A 17387-nucleotide genomic window follows, 5' to 3' on the forward strand; every position below is an offset into this window, starting at 1 on the left:
CTTGCAGCAGAAACTTCCTCTCCCTTCTCTTCCTTTTCTGATTCCAGCCCTGGTCAGCCCTCTTTAAGTGTGACAACATGGTCCAGCAGGTAGGGCACAGGTATGGGAGTCCGGAGACTTGGCTTCTATACTGGACTCTGCCAGTGATCGATTGTGTGACTTTGGGTGAGTCTTTTCACCTTGTGGGTGCTTCGGTTTCCCCATGCATTAATGCGAACAGTTATCCACACCTGCGAAGCGCTACAGAAAAGCTATGCTGTTGTTTCAGCGTGCTGATGCAGTCACACAATGTTTCCCAGTGGACAAACTTTGTGTGCCTACACTTTCAGCTTTCTGAGGTAGGCAGGAAAGTGCTTTGACTAACAAAGGAAATAATCTTACAAATAACGTTTATTGTAAATAACGATTAGGACTCGGTCAGCCAGTGTATCGACTAACAAGTTGCTGGCCCCATTCTTCTGGAGCTGAGCAGTCTGGCTTTGGCTGCAAAGAACAGTGCTGTGGGAGGGAGTTGTCTGGCAGGGGATTGTATTACACCAACCCAACGAAAGATCACCTAACAAAAGCGACTGGTGTGTTGGTGGTGGACACGCAGGGCCTGGCTGACCAGCTGATTAGAATGGGATTTGATCCAGAAGGAAGTGAGAGGCCAGGAGAAGCGTGTCAGTTTCTGCTGTGAATGTTCATTCTCTCTTAGTAGGAGAGTGAAACGTGTGAGCCATTATCTTTGAAAAGTCAGCAATCCTCTTCCCTGCCCCTCTCCCAGGGGGAGAGTCACTGCCCTGCCCTGAGCAGCAAGGCAGAGATGGCAAATGAACAGTGCTCATTTGATGAGGCAAGAGGTGAAGAGCCATTGTTTTTCTCACTCATTCCCATCCTGCCAAGACCAGGAACATGTGCTTCACTGTCCTGCAATCTGGCCTTCCCTCAGCCTGCCCGCCTGAGAGTGAGCAGGCCTGGTCTGGTCCGGCTCTACCTCGACCAGCTGTTAAGGCAACAGAACGCCACTAAGTAGCTGGCATCAGGGGAAGGGTTTTGCCTTTTTAGTACCCAGTGTGTAATTAGTGCTTGATGTCTTCAAATTAAGAGCATTAATGGAGCTAAATTGTGGATCCCATATGGTACTGCTGAGCACGGCTGCTGTCAGTGTCAACAAGATGCAACGCGTTCTTTTCTTTCGCTTTTGTTGGGAGAAGGTTGGGCATGTCAGAGAGGCCCAGGCTGCTATTGTCCTTCCTCAGAGCAGAATGATATGTCCAGCCGGGGGGCAAATGGGTAAAGATTCCATGGATGTCTCTTTCATCTAGCCCTCTGCTAGAAATAGACCTATATTCCTAGGGATCAGAGTTGGAGCAAGGCGTGGAGCGTGGGGGCAGTTTTACCTTGGGGGGAAAAACTGCTGGCAATAGATACCAAAGAGAAGTGTGATATTCCTGAGGCTAGAGACAGCCTGAGCTAGAGAAATGGAAAGAGTGAGATCTAAGACAACTCAGGAAAGTAGATTGGGACGTGTTCACTGACTTCCCTCAGCTGAGCAGAGAGGCGAGGTGGTGGAGGGTACAGTAAATTAAAGCATTAGCCTTTTTGCCTCTGGAGACTTGGGTTCAAGGATTGCCTTGTGGGGTTTGATGGGGTGATGTAAGTCAAAGTCCCTGTTTATTTCACAAGAAAATACAGTGTGATTGGATCAATAAACAGCGTCTGTTCAGGAAAGGCCCAGGCCTGGAATAGCAAAAGGTTCTGCAGGTAGAGCTGCAGGTGAATTGGAAGAGCTGTGTCAGATCTCACCAGAGCTGTGTGAGGTGATATCAGATGAGCCCGTGTTCCAAACTCTGTTAGGGTGAGAAATGTCTCTGGTGAGAATTCAGTTTATATGGCCCAGGACTTGGTGACAAGGCTAAGCCGCTTCCCCACATGTGAGCGTCTTCCTGGGGATGCTGATGGGGGAATGGCAAGGAGGGTCTCACTTTAGAGTGGGTTCGAGAAAATCTTTCATTCAGCTCAGCAGTTGATGATTCTAATACTTAAGTCCCCCAGGATGTGAGGGCTGCATGGATTGGGGGAGAGGAAAGCAGTGATTTTTTTTTTTCACTGTCACGGTGCTTTAACGCAACTTGACCACTAGGGGGAACCTCCTAGACTCTCCTAGGCAGTTGTTTCTAAGCCGGCAGCTTGACCTGCCTCCTTCTAGTCCAACATAAACTACTATTTCCTTCTTTGGTGGGTCCTTTTCCCACAGATACAGGTGATCCTTTTCACCATAGTAACATCACCCTCCTGTGTCTTCACAAGCCCTTGGGATGTTGGCCGTCTTGAGTTGGGTGCATCCATTTGGGCTAGCACCAGACCCTGCACTTTCCTTGATGGTGTGATAGTCTTTACTGTCTGGAGTGACACCACTATTGCCATAGATTTGTTCCACTTCCAAATCTCCTGCGGTGCTGGGATGGAGCCGTAGAATTCCACTCACTTCTCGAAGTGGGACAGAAACGACGGAAGATGAAGAGGATTTAAACATGAACTGTTAAATTTTCTTTATTTGCTTTACAACAGAGTATAAACATGTGCTGTGTTTCTTTTATTCTCTAGGAAAGGACAGCGGTGTTCCAGGAGTTCTTACAATCCAAGACAGGCATCTTACTTTGCACTGTAGGTAACGTAGAATGTAACATGCAAAAGACTATATGGGTCTTGATCTGGGAGGCAGTATTGTCTACTGGTTAGAGCAGATGACTGGATAGGAGACCTTGATCTAATCCCAACTCTCTAGGGGAAAGTCATCTGCTGTATGCTGAAGTGTCCCCCACCTGTAGAATAGGAACTCTTCTGCTCTTTGTAAATTACTTTATGATCCTTGCATGGAAGGCACCATATGTAAAGTATCTGTATACCTGCATGTCTTGGAAAATGTGTCTGTCTGTGGCAACTTGCCCTACATGTGCAGTAAACGAAAAGCTGTCCTGACTTGATGACTGTCCCAAGGTTAGGGACACAAACATGCAGGGATTAAAAGGAAGACTAGCCAGAGGCCTACTTCATTATAAATGTGTTTTGCTTTGTTGCTATCCATGGCTTGCCCTTCAAGCTTCCTTCAGAGGTGGGGAGGGAAATTGCCATGCTCTGCTGAAGTTTGCTGGCACCCTTATGTAGATGTGGCACCTTCCACGTCTAGCTTCTGACCCATCGGTGCCACTGCTAGCCTGCTGCAATGGTGCAGAAGGCTGCACGATTTGCTCTCTAATAGTGGCAGCTGTTGATCTGAAAATGTGTGAATCTTGGTGATTTCGACATACGGCAAACTTGTAAATTAGAGTGATCAGGAGTAATTAGAGCTGAGAAACCCTCTCCAGCTCTGAAATTACTCTCGTTGCTGTGACGCATTGTTCTTAAAGGAAAAAGGTGGCAAGTTTGTGGGGGTTTGTAGTTTATTGTATGGTATGTAAAAGCCATAGTTTGCACTGGGATTACCAAGCCTTTGACTCGGAGTGTTACTTCTTCCAGATTGTGGCACCTGCAAAATGTGCCCATCTGATGCTAGTCCAGGCCCTAGGAACCCACTTCTGTTTGCTTGACCTTGATCAAGTCACAGTACCTCAGTTTCCCCTGACAATATCGAGAGATTATTTATCTACCACGACATGAGGAGGGCTGTAAATCTTACTAATTCACTGATGTTTGTAAAATACTTTGAAAGTAATACCAGGTAATGCTAAATACTATATCACTGTTGTTTACTAGAATCTGTGCTCATGCTATAAATTAAAAGCATTTTCAGGGAAGTAGCTCATTAAAGCCAACTGCAATTCAGAAAGCAGCATGCAAGGCTGTGTGAAGGTTCGATGGGTAGTAAATGTAGGTTTGCTAACAACATGTTGCTCCATTTTTCTGCAGAAGTGCAGATGGAACATAAACACGTTGTCTTTTCTGTGTGGCGTATGTTCAAAGTTATCGAGTCTGTAGTTTTGGTCCCTCCATCCCTCATTAGTGCACAAATTCAGATCTGCTTTAAGTGGATGGATGAAGTGCAAGGGCAGTGAGCTGCAAAATCCACCCACAGAAGTTAGGGAGCATTATAATAAGCATGGTGCAGCTGTGCAAATGCACCTCATTCCTGAATTTCGATACATTCCCACCTCTTCTGAGCCGGTCACATGGCGCAAAGGGCTGGTTTGAAAATTCCTTTTCACTTGGAACTTGATCCAGGTTTGGAACCCAGAATCCGCAGAAATGAAAGGCTGGTGTCTTAAAACTCTTCCTCCTGCTAATCGTTGTGCCATGGTTTTAACTGGGTGATTCTCCACATCTAAGACCTGCAGTGCATACCAAATACTGTACCGGATCACGCAAGGGCACAACAGGTGGTGGTGGGTGAAGCTTTCTGCTTCCTTAAAACCGTCTATTGCTTTCTAGTTATGTGCCGCAATCAGCTTTAGCACAAATCTGGGCAAAGGCAGTTGGAGAAGTAGCCTATTTTTATAAACAGGAGCGGTTCCTTGTGCCCTGCTTTGTTCCTTTGTCTCAAGCCATGGCTAGGCGGCTGCAAGAGTATGTCTCTGGGCTGGGGATCTTTAGTTAAGTACATTTATACTCAGCATGGACCCTTTATAAACAGGTGAGAAGTTGGTGTTGGTTCCTTGGGCTCACAGGATCCAGCTGCAGTGGGGCTGGGTGAGAAGTGAGAGAACGGGAAGATTCAGTTACCTTCTTCCCAGATAGAAGTAGAGAGCAGAGACTGAGCCTTGGACAAAGAGATGGAGATGAATCAATTTGCCGGGTACCTGCTCCTGGAAGAGACAATTCAACAGGAAGCTGGACTGGGAGAGGAGACGTAAAGGAGGTTGTCGTAGACTGCAAGATACTTGGCTCTTGGGAGCAAGGTGGGGACAGGTGGGAAAATAAATAAGATGAAGGGGAACAGAAAAAAAGATACTCGTGGGACTCTGGAGACCTGGATTCTGTTCCCTCTTATACTACAGCCATCCTCTGCGGTCCTGAGGATGTCAGAGGGCTTGTCTGTATGAACACTTAGTTTGTGGCAAGCTGGGGTACAAATCTACCCTGCACTAGCCTGCTGAACACTAACTGTCCACATGGACACTGCTGTTGCACCCTAACGGTTCGCTAGTGCGCTTTGACCTACCCCACCATGAAATGGGAGTTGATTAAAGCACATGAAGGAACTTTTAGTGTTTAGCTGCAGGATCCACATGGATCCTTAGCATGTGCGGACTAGTGCAGGGTCAAGTCAAACCCCAGCTTATCACAAATTAAGTGTTTGCACAGACAAGCCCTTCATCTCTCCGTGTGCCTCACTGCCCTGTCTGGAAGATGTGGGCCATATAAATACCTTAGGGAGAGAGAGACACTTAGCAGTATTCCTGAACTGCAGGTGCCACCTAACACAGACGTCCCCGGGGCAGCCAGGAAATGTGTCTGCCTCCTGCCTACTAGTTCATTGCTCTGTCTGACAGCCGGTGCCTTCTATAAGTTGTCGTTCCCTGACTAGCAGTGAAAATGTTTCACGTGGGGGTGTTCCCAGCCCCTTTACTAAAAAGCCCTGTACGTGCTTTGTACCCATAAGGTGCCAGGTCTTGCTCACTAAACACAGGCTTCTGTTACTTAACAAAGAGATGTGGCGGGGGGAATCCCTCTTCCTTCTTATTTCTCTGTGACTCTGGCATCTCTCTCACTCATCTTTCCACAGTGGCAGTCCCTGTGATGCTCTGTTTCTTTTATTATTTATATAATATAATTTTTTATTTTTTTGTGCCATGCAAAGTAGGCTGGCAAACAAAGACTAGAGAGGCTGGGACTCTCCAAGGGTTTCCTGCAGCTAAAGTTCTGCTCAGCTTCCTTTGGGATGTGCCTTTTAAACAAGTTCATCTCTTCCAGGGAGAGAGGAAAGATCATTTGGAGATTGTTTGCTGTTTATTCAGTCACGCTAACTCATCTTGCCAGTTTTCTGGCGGCCTCAGCCAAGAGCTTTCGCCTCTGACAGCTTCTGTGCTCTCTCTTTCCTCCTCTGATTACGCAGCCCAATCTGTCACCCTGGCGGTGGGGCTCTCTACCCTGCTGATGGCTTTCCACACTCGGCAGTAATGACTTTTGGCAGGCCGGGTAGGCACGATAGCTCCTTCCCTAGCTCGGAGAGCTGTTCGGCCCTCTCTCCCTGTTAGCGAAAGCATTTTGTGAGGTTCTTTGGTAAATAAATGAGTCATTTTAATCCAACTGACAGCCTGGCACCTGAGCAAGCTGCCTTCCATCTGTACTTCCAGGCCTCATGTAGGCAACCAATTGTCAAGCCCAGGGTCTTCAAGACCTCGCCATTGAGTGTCTTTCAAAAGCGACTTTAGTGATTTCTTTCACTGTCATTAGGTTGCACAAGAGCGACCGAGTGAACCGAGGCCCAAGCAAAATTTTCATGTCCATCTGTACCGTTTTGTGGCAATTCACCTCCTTTAGCTTCCTCAGTCACTTCCTCGACCCCTCACCCTGCCACAGGCAACTAACACAATCTGGTGACAAGAATCGGTGAGAGCAGACATTCCACCCATTTCAGTGGTTCCTCAGGCTGGTTAAGTCCTGATGCCATGCCCTTCTGCGGCTTCCAGTCTAGCTGCAGATGGGATCAGTTGAAACATGCATTTTCGGTGGTTTTTTTCTTCTTGCTCTATTGCTGTTCCTTTCACATCGTTCCTGTAAAATAGCCTCCATGTTCCTCCCACTCCCACCTGGAAGGCCCATCGCTGTTGAACGCTGCAGAGGCAGTGCTCTCAGGCACCAGGTGGGAGGAGAAGCTCCTGGCCTGGACAGCAGGGATCCCTACAGCTGATTAAGGAGTGGTGTTGATAGGCTGCAAAGGGCATTTTCTCGCTTGTGTCATGTGCCTTGGAAAAACTAAGGGGAGCATTAAATGGAAGATCCTCTGGACTTCCTCAGGGAGGCAGAATAGTATTTTCTCACCTCTAATCCCTGGGTCTCTATCATTTCCACTGAAGATGTGTAATTAAAAGCCAGATTTTCAGCCCCAGCCTCTGTTTTTGCGGGAACAGTTCTTGTGCCCACAAATAACTGTGGTCTCCTTTTTGCTGTCACTGAGTTGCAGGCCTGGCTCTTCGTAGCTGAGTGATAGCTACCTGGTTGTGTTTCAGATCAGCTGGGTAGAGATGGAATTATTGATATTTGCACCACCAGTTTCTTTGGGGCTCAAAAGCATGGGGACAGTTACTTGTGGGCACAAAACTCCACCTGCAGTAATGGAGGCCATGTGAAAATCTGGTTCTAATTGTACTCAAGGCCACTGGGAGCGGGTTTGGGCCCTAGTGAAAAACATTTTTTGGGCCCCTCAGCAAGGGCGGACCCGCTAAACAGGGCCGACGAAGCCGGGCCCCGGACTGCCGGGCCCCAGTAATTTTTACCGGCTTCCCCCCACCCCCACCCCCACCCATTGGCCCTGATTGAACTAGAGATGATATCAGCATGTTCATTACTGACATGCATTGTACTGTTCCTGGTGTTCTTCAACTCACTGAGTTTGGCGGCTTGTCTAGTTATAAAGTGGACCGGGGCGAGTCGGCACTCATTCTCATATCTCTGTTGAGTGTGGTAAATCCCACTTCTATTAACTGGGTCTTAAAAATGGAATCGAATAGCTGGGCGGAACTGAAGGAGTTGATCAAATCAAATTTAAACCTCATTGACTTCACTGATGCCAGGATGTCACCTCTGGAGCATTGAGAACAGCTAAATGTGACCACCTAGTTTAGTTAGTGCTGTAAAGTGGATCATGATCCCCACAGTTCTGTAGCTCTGTCTGGTACCTCCCCAGTGGAGATTCCCAAAGAATATTCTATGAAGGTTCATGAAATAAGAATCTCATTGAATATGGGGTGTCCCAGCAGCAGAAGACGAGTAGGCTGAGAATTCTACTTCCTACCGGTACTGTGCTGCTTTCACGTTACACAGTTTATAGGAGTAGGATCCACAGGAGACCCTCGTGGGCTGATATTGAGGAATCTTTGAAGGTTTGCAGAGCTTTCCAATTACCAGTAAATCACATGACCTTGTTTTAAAAGGCTAGTATAATCCTCAAGAGAATAAATGTTAGTAATTAGCAAACTAAACTGAATCCTGCTGCTGATACTGAGAAGGCGGCATGGCCTAACGAACTTAGCAGGAGGCTGGGAGCCTGGAACTCCTCCTAAATTCTAATCCCAGCTCCTACCCCGTCTCTCTGTTAGGACAAGAACTAACCTCTTTATTTTTCAGTCTGCTTTCCCAAGTGTACAATGGGGATAATGCTATTTACAACAATGGTTCTCAACCTGGAGCTTGAAAACACATGTCAGAGGAACAGGGGGTGTTGGCCTCTCTGATCATCCCATACTGCTGCAGAATTGATTTCTCCTTATTTATTTGCTTTAATGTTCTTATGTGACGTTTTGCACATCTGCTCATCCGACTGTAGGAGTGAGCCATTTCATAATGAGCGCTTCAGAGCGAAAGGATGTGTTGACTTCTAAGGGTATGTCTACACTGCAGTTAGACACTCGCAGCTGGCCTATGCCAGCTGACTTGGGCTAAGGCTGTTTAATTGCAGTGTAGACCTCGGCGGTCAGGCTGGAAGCCAGACTCCATGGCCCTGCAAGGTAGGAGTGTCCCAGAGCTCAGGCTGCAGCCCCGAGCCCAAACAACTACATCATAATTAAACAGCCCCTCAGCCCAAACCCCATGAGCCCGAGTCTGCTGGCACAGGCCACCCGCAGGTGTCCGCACACCCTTAGTGGGCTCTGTGCAAAGTGGCTCCTGTTTGACTTCACTTGGAGCCGCAGTGTAACCTGGCTGGCATTCATGGGAAGGCCTTTGCTGCTGTAACTTCGGCTTCCTAGTCTTTCACGTGTGTGGGAGTTGCATGAAAACACTTCAGTGGGCAGCTGACACATTTTTAGCACATTAGGCTCCTGCTTACATTCTTAATGTATCCTATTTTGCAACGAGCTGAAAGATACGTATGTTCCAAAACATTTCCCAGCAGAGTCAAATCTGCATACCTCCATTGTACTGTGTGGGGCGATTGCTAAATCCAAGGAATGTGTAAAGATACGTATGCTGCAGGAAATCAGGGATGGGGATTTTGAAGCTATTTTGGAGGGCAATATTGAAACCTTAAGACCTATTTGAAGAGGTTTGTTTGTAATCTGCACTGGCTGTGGGGATGTCTAAGGACCTCACTCAAAAGTCCTTCTGTAAGTTGGTGGGCCAGTTCACTAGCCAGTGCTTCATATAACTCTCCCAGCAGCAGCAGGATTTCAGACCCTTCTCTTCAGGGTTGAGTTTTATTGCTCCAAATCAAAACCCGTTCAGTGTAAATCAAATGGCTAGATCAGGTCCCCTCTTCTGATGGAGCCCACCTGCTCCCTGCAAGTCTTGGTCTCTACTGAAGTGCTGGTTGGCCTTTTAAATAAGAAGCAGGTGCTTGGAAAGTAAACTCGGGCAAGTCAGTTTCCACTCTTAGGTTCTCATGCAGTAACACAAGCTGCAGCATCCAGATTGCAAACGTTGCCTTGGAGGCTTAAATTCAGACAGTAACATTGTTTTCACAGGGCTACATACTGCCACCCTTAGTCACACTGGGTAGTATCTTACTGTTTGAGCACTTCCATTTTCTTCAGTGGCACAAATCAAGAAACAAGGCATCACCAGCATGAGGGTGGCAGAATCTCTCCCATAGAATTTAAAGGGCCAGAGACTCAGCAAGCATAAATCAGCATAACTCCATTGAAATGGGTATAGTTACATCTGTTAGGGTCTGACCCAAAATAATGAAAATATTTCTGGTTTTGTAAAAGCCCTTTTTTGACTTTTGTGTTTGTTTAACTTAGAAACATTGTTTAAATGGAGATCGATAGAAAGTTTAAAAACCTAAGTATGTAAAACTCCCATAGCCTTAAACTCTGCATCTCCCCAAATATTGATCATTCTGAGTGCATTGTATCTGCCTTTATTTTTTAAGCAGTTTTTAAAAATTGTGTTGTTTTTAATTACTTTTAAAGGATGTCGCAGCACGAGGATTAGACCTACCTCAGGTCACGTGGATTGTTCAGGTAGGTTTCCATGTGTGCGCATGTAAATAAATGTTATTTGCTCGTGTTCAGACAAGTGAAACCTTGTATTGATACTTGTATACTTGGATACAATCCCTGAAAGCCGGGAGTCCATGCGAGATCAAGTCCTACAGACTCTGCGTAAGTGCAGTTGCTCTCACAGAATCGGGGCCCAAGCTTCCTTCTGGGTCCCAGGATTCCCAGGTACCCTCTTGTTCCACAGTAGGATTTGCCCTTCTTTTCAGTAGGAATGGGATCGAGCCCTGAATAAGTGGCAGGTTGTAAGTTCAAGGACTGAGGGAGAGAGGAGTGTGTGTAAAATACTGTTTTTAACTTTAAAATAATTGTAAGTTTTACAAGTTGACTTTGAAAAATACAAGGAAAAATACGGAACCCAAGATTTTCACGTACTAAGGGTCCATCTCCATTGCAGCTGGGGGTTGTAATTTGTGCACACTCTAGCTTTGATCGAGCCAGCGTGTTAAAAATAGCAGTGTGGCTGTGACGGCAGCTCAAACTAGCTGCCCAAGTATAATCCTGTCCAAGATCCTAGGTACGTACCTGGACAGCTGATCTAAGGTGCTGCTGCCTCCCAGCAGCAGTGTAGATGGATCCTTAGTGACACTTGGGTAACAGCCTTTTAATTTCTAGCACACTCCTTGATGTAATTAGTCTGATTTTAATTTTAGCTAAAAAAGATAGCTAGTCAGAGGAGGATGGGGGCAAAGTCTTTAGTTTGCAGGCCCAATTTATTTATCCAAAGATATAGTTGCCAATGCTTGGACACAGTGCAAATTATCTAAGGCCCTGGGAGACTTCTGCTTGTCCAGAAGGCGAAAGCTCAGTTGTCACGAGAGCAGTGTCCCTGAGCACTGACCTGCAGGGAGCAATTAGATTGCTCACAGCATCTTATTCACACCTCTAGCCAGTGGAGGTTTTGCCAAAGAGTGCAGGTATAAACACTAAAATGGGCTTTGGTCATTGGGTTTTTTCCAGGTAAACTGAAGAGGGCTTATGTCTAAGCAGTATCTCTGTCTGTGTTGGTTTTCCAAGAATGTTAAGGGGAGAACGTGTCCCACTTATAGGACTGGATCTTGCAAATTGATGAGCACCTTTAATGCCTATTGAAGTAAATGGGTGACACTGGTTTATTACTGGGAGCTTAATCAAAATGTTAATAGTGTCTGATGGGTAGAGATGGAAAGACAATTGGTCTGTATCCGTCACCTACCTCCAACATAAAGAGCTGCACCCCTATACTTTGCTTGTGGTTGTTTTCTGCTGAGTAACTGGCACTGATTCACTTTAAATAAACCAGAGCAATTTAACCTGACTTTGAATTTGAATCCTCCTTTCTCCTGGCAGCTTTTCTCCCAAATGTACTGCAGGCAGCTTATTGCTCTGTGTGGGCAATCTTGTTTAAAAAAAAAAAAGGCAAACAGATTACTGACAAGCCTGTGTAGGAATAAAATTTAAAAAGCGAAGAGAGACATTGAGATGGGGAAACTGTCCTATTATCTGAAACTTGGCCAATGTGTCACATTCTCATGTCAAAACCCTGCTATGGCTGATGAGGCTGAGCTGAGTGATGGGTTCCAGGGATCAGTCCAATGGGTTCTTTATAAACAGCCCCTTTCTAAGGAAGGCAAGGCACCCAGATTCTTTCTAGGTTAATAGACAAGGTGCCTTGTTTATAATTAATACCACTGTGTTCTGTTAATTCCTCCTTTTCTCTCTCATGTTTCCTTTTGAAGTATAACGCTCCGGCTTCACCTGCAGAATACGTCCACCGAATTGGGAGGACGGCTCGGATTGGCTGTCACGGGAACAGCTTGCTCATCCTGACTCCTTCCGAGGCAGAATATGTCAACTCGCTGGCTTCTCACAAGATTAAGTGAGTCAGAAACCTGAACAAAAGTTTCAGCTCATCTCAGCTAATTAACCTTCCATGGCACTTGCAGAGGGACTGGGTCTTGTACAGGTTTTAATAAGAGTTATTAATTCTTGTGCTTCAGGACTAGCCACAGAATGGCAAAAAGAGAGAACTAAAACCTATAAAATCATCAGTATGACAAATTTACTGTGTGGGGGATGGCAAGGAAGGGATCTATTGTGCACAATTGTTACCTTTAAAACCCTGCATTCAGACCTTGCCTACTGGAGGTCACAAGTCAAGTGAGCGTCTCTAATGGCTACTGGACACTTGCTCATGTTGTCAGAGTTCATACTGTCTCTTCACCAGAGATCCAGGACTGGCATAACTGGAGCGTTAGAGGACACAGTTGAGAGAGAGTTGGCCAAGCTGTGCCATATGTTTAGGCTCAGGACTGCAATAGTAGAGACTGTTGCAAGTCCTATTGACGAGAGTCTGGTAGAACTGTACAGGACCCCGGCACTGGGATGACATGAGTGTTGCAGGCGAAGAGTGAGGTGTATTGGCAAAGCCCGGGGAATAGGCTGTCTCCTTGCCAGCTCTGGCTAGTCAAAAAATGTGGAACTAGGGCTGAGGAAGGCCAGACAGGCTACTAAGGATGCCAAGAGCCTACGTATGGATGGCTGTTCAGCAGTCTGCATGAAATAAGAACATAAGAACGGCCGTACCGGGTCAGACCGAAGGCCCATCTAGCCCAGTATCTGTCTACCGACAGTGGCCAATGCCAGGTGCCCCAGAAAGAGTGAAGCTAACAGGCAATGATCAAGTGATCTCTCTCCTGCATCCATCTCCATCCTCTGATGAACAGAGGCAAGGGACACCATTCTTCACCCTTCCTGGCTAATAGCCATTTATGGAGGTCTTAGCTCTCAATGGACAAGCATCCATGTCACAAAACCCACTACCCTGTTAGTCCCTCTCTCAGCTCCCTCCTGAATAAAACCAAGGATGAACATGTCATGAAGACTGAATTGCCTTCTGACCCTTAGAGGTGACCCAACATGAGGTGCATATTGAGGTGGGGGAAGTTTGCACTGCCTCTCCCTGCTTTGTGTATAAATAGAAGTACTGTGTCTGAGAGCCATCAGTCCTGAAGTTGTTGTGAACACTGAAGTCTTCCTCACAATTTAGGAGGGAAAGAGTCTGCCTCTAACCAGGGCTGTGCATCCTAGAGTGAATCCTCCCCACCCTTGCTAATCATTGCTGCTTTGGAGCTCTCTTTACTCTGCCACCATGTCCCGAACCATTTGGACGTTCACGCCTTCTTGTGCTCCTCATATCAATGTCTCTTGTCGTTCAGAACAACAGCCAAGTCAGATCACTGCAGTGCAGACCCATAAACGACGATACACAAACGAAGTGGCTTTTATATTGTGGGTGTATAAATGGGGTGGAGCTGCCCAGATTCTAATTTGGTTTTGAATTCTTGAAATAAACTAACATTGACAACAAATGCCGGATTCTTCTAGGTGGTGAGCCATGTAGTGGTCTAACAAAGAGCCATCCATTGTCCCAGGGAATGATAGATTAAGCAGACACCGGCAAGACAAGGAGGGCTAAGCTGACAGGGTTGTGGTTTTTTTTGTTTTTTTTTTCCCCATGTAACAAATAGCACTGACATTTTAAAAATGAAATCTCACATTATCGTGAGTTTTTAACTCCAGATGGAAAGTTGCATTTTTCTTTGAGGGAAAGGGGTAAAGAGGTAAAACTGCCTGTTTTTATTTTACTTTAATTTTAATTAGCAAAGTTTCATCCCTTTGGGTATTTTTGACAAATTTAAGGAGCAGTGTCTCCTGAGCCTGCTAGCAGTTATACCAGCTAAGGAGACCTGTTGTTGAGCTGGCCGCTGCTCATTGGGTGTCCTTAGGTGTTATGTGCCTCAGCTTGACCGGAGGAAGTATGTGTGAATGTATTTTAACCCTTCTGAAATCAGTACAGCCAAATAACACTGAGTATATTGTCTGATTTTTCGACATAATCCTCGTAATAAAACTTGCTTGCCATAGGATTACGGGCCTCTAGAAGAGTGGAGTGTAATTCACCCACAGTTACCTGATCGGAGAAATGTGTGTCTAATTGGGACAGGCGGGTGGCTTGGCTTGTATGTAGTGGCATATCTTGTTCTCTTCCAAATCATCGTGCCAGCATATGTGAGGGGAAAACAGACTAGAGAGCAGTGCTGATGAATTACCGAAAGATTCTGAAAGGCAGCTTGAAGCTCAGGGCAGCAAGTGCCATCCATACGAATTGCCACCACACTTCATAAACTGAGCATTATGGTGATATTCCTGACAATTTAAATTAGGGTAGAGGGCAAAAGACAAGAGGCGCTGGACTGCCATGATAACTTTTGTTCTTGGATCTTCTTTATATCTTTCTATGAAGCCTGCATAAGTTGTTTGGGTTTGTATTTTGTTTCTTTGCTTAACTTAAAATAGGCTTTTAAATAAAGCCCCATGGGTTTGTCAATATGTAAAATACTAGGTAAAATGTGTGTTTCTAGGAAGACAAAGCACAAGACAGGTCGCTGGAATTTTGGTGTAAATTAACAGAGCTGTGCTGATTTATGCCAGCTGAGGATCTGGCCAGGAAGATTTTTTCCTCCATCAGTGGGCATTGGGCTTCGTTTCAGAACTGTTGACAGTCATAAACAATCAGAGCAGCTGCGGCTTGTTCCTGAATGAAAATCTATTTCAGAATTAGGAATGACTACCGTTGACATCGGAAATCACTCGCAGTTAATTTTCACCTGTACCTAAAGTCATTATTTGGCTTCTAAAATCTCAGAGCGGAGTTAGACTTTGCCAAAACCGTTCCATTTTGGCTTTGCTGAGAACGGTAATACCCAATGGATTCAGGAATGCTGTATGGTTTCCTTTGCAACTTTGTTTTCTTGCTTTGCGTAATTTAATGTTACGTTTTCCCTCCCTAGCCAGAAACACTCTCTCTCTCTCTCTCTTCCCCCCCTCCCTCCCTCCCTGTCATTTCATATGTATTTCCCTCTTCTTTTTAAGGTTAGATTCCAAAATGGTCTGCTTCAGTCCTGTGTGTAACTAAAAGATTTTCCTTCAAAGGAAGGAAGCAAGAAGCATAAGAAAGTCAGCGAGATATGGATATATATATTTTTTGCTTATGTCTCTTTTAGTTTCTTCAAGTGTAATCTAGCCACACCTGCTTCGACAGCCATCAGATAATTTCTTTCTCTCCTAACGGCTGCCTAACTAATTTATGAAGGAAAGCACATCCACGTGAAGGCACGAGTCGTTCCCCCCCTTACATATCCACCCATTCCCCCTTTGCATGATGCTCCCCGCTGTGAACTGAGCTTGCATAGCTATAAGGCTGCGAGCTGGCACCACGCCAGGAGAGAGGAGAAGGGGGTGACATATCTCAGGCAAATCAATGTCAAAGGCTTGACATGTTCATTCATAGCTGTGTCAGAGCAGCCTTTGGGGATATGGGGAGAAATGCCTTTCTCTTGCTTAAGCGGTTGCCATTTATGTTTTAATTTACTGTTATGCTTTTCAAAAACAAACAGAAAAATCCTCAGTTGTCTTTTTATGCTCCATTTCCCTTCCTTCCATTCCCCCCTCCCCTTTCCTTTCTCTACATTCTCTGTGAAGGAATCTTCTCTGTGCAAGATTTCCTAGCTGCATAAGAGCTGACTCTTGCATTCCACATAGGCTGGGATATTGGCCAATGCAGAACCATAACTCACAGCCCTTTGGTCCAAATCATAACTTCTCTGGACTGGCTCTGCTCCTTCCTCGGCATGTCATGAACTTGATGTTGTAGGAAGTTGTGTTGACCTTGGTTCCTTTAACTGGGTAGGACTGAAACAGCAGGGATAGTGTGGTACTGCAGGTCACGATCAAGGTTCGTAAGCAGAACTGTCGGGGCAAGCTTTCCCATGTGCCTTGCTTGCATTTAGCAGTGTGAATTGTGGAGCTGTCAGTCTTTACGCTAGTGTTCCGTTCCTGGTTCTGCCATTGATTCTCTGTGTGACCTGGGAAAAGTTATTTAAACTGTCTGTGCCTCTTCTTCCATAGCTGCAAGTCACTACTGTTATCCCTGTCTTGCAGAGTATTGTGAGGATTGAGAATGATTCCTATTGTAAAGTGCTTTGAGATCCTCAGGTGCACCAAATTTAAGAAAACAAAAACAATACCTTTCAGAATCCTTACATTCCTGACACCTTTGATCCAGAAAGATTCCTAAATACTGGTCCAAACTCTGCTCTCCTGTAAACAGGTATAAATCCATAGTAACTCCGTTGACTTTGGTGGAGCTACTTTGGCTTTACATGAAAATAAACACCCCTTGTGACGCTTGACTATGGCACCAGATAGTCTCCTTTATTTCAAAAGGCTCCATGGGATTTTTAATGATCACAAACAGGCAGGGCATTGGGAAGAGATGTTGAAGTTTTACTTTTTCAACTGTGATCCCAGAAAGGAAAGAAAATAAAGTCTTAGGGCTGGCATTGAAAATGGTTGCTGAGACTATGTTAGACTTGGTGAGTGAGCTTATCCAATGGGGACTCTGTGTCTGATCAGCCCTAACCTGAGTAACATTGCAGTCAGTTGTAATGATTGCAAGATCTAGTGGGAAAGAGGAATAACTTGGCTGGGAAATGGATGCTGCAAGCTAGTAAAACAAAGTCCTTTACAGTGTTTTGTTTTGGGAGATGGTGAAGCATGGAAAAATCCTGCTGATCCCACTCTTTTCCCCTAGCCTCTAGGTCCTGTGATCCATCTTTCTGGTTGAGACTAGACTGACCTTTAGGAGCTCCTTAATCACACGAAGAGCATCGTCGTGGAGTGACAATGAGGCTGCTTGTTACCTACCCCAAGGCTGTATGGGCTGCCTTTATAGTATCATTGAAATCTAGGACTGGGAGGAACCTGGAGAGGTCATCTAGTCCAGTCCCCTGCACTCAGGGCAGGACTAAGTGTTAACTAGACCAATCCTGACAGATGTTTGTCTAACCTGCTCTTAAAACTCTCCAACGATGGAGACTCTACAACCTCCCTAAGCAATTTATTCTAGTGCTCAACCACCCTGACAGTTAGGAAGCTTTTCCTAATGTCCAAACTAAACTTCCCTTGCTGCAATTTAAACCCAGTGATTCGTGTCCTATCCTCAGAGGCTAAGGAGAACAGTTTTTCTCCCTCCTCCTAGTAACAACCTTTTATGTACTTGAAAACTGTTATCATGTCTCTGCTCAGTCTTCTCTTCTCCAGACTAAACGCACCCAGTTTTTTCAATCTTCCTTCATAGCTCATGTTTTCTAGACTTTTAATCTTTTTTGTTGCTCTTCTCTGGACTTTCTCCAGTTTTTCCATATC

General features: G+C 45.5%; 1 protein-coding gene across 1 annotated transcript in view; it reads left to right on the plus strand.

Moving 5' to 3' along the window:
• Positions 1–17387, plus strand: part of DDX31 (DEAD-box helicase 31) — a 68636-nt gene that overhangs the window by 21502 nt on the left and 29747 nt on the right. The window contains exons 14-16 of the mRNA XM_050926631.1: positions 2590–2649; positions 10053–10103; positions 11858–11997. Coding sequence (XP_050782588.1) covers positions 2590–2649; positions 10053–10103; positions 11858–11997 — 251 coding nt within the window. The remainder of the gene's footprint in view (positions 1–2589; positions 2650–10052; positions 10104–11857; positions 11998–17387) is intronic.

Source organism: Gopherus flavomarginatus, chromosome 17 (genome assembly GCF_025201925.1).
Source record: "Gopherus flavomarginatus isolate rGopFla2 chromosome 17, rGopFla2.mat.asm, whole genome shotgun sequence".
Taxonomy (NCBI): domain Eukaryota; kingdom Metazoa; phylum Chordata; order Testudines; family Testudinidae; genus Gopherus; species Gopherus flavomarginatus.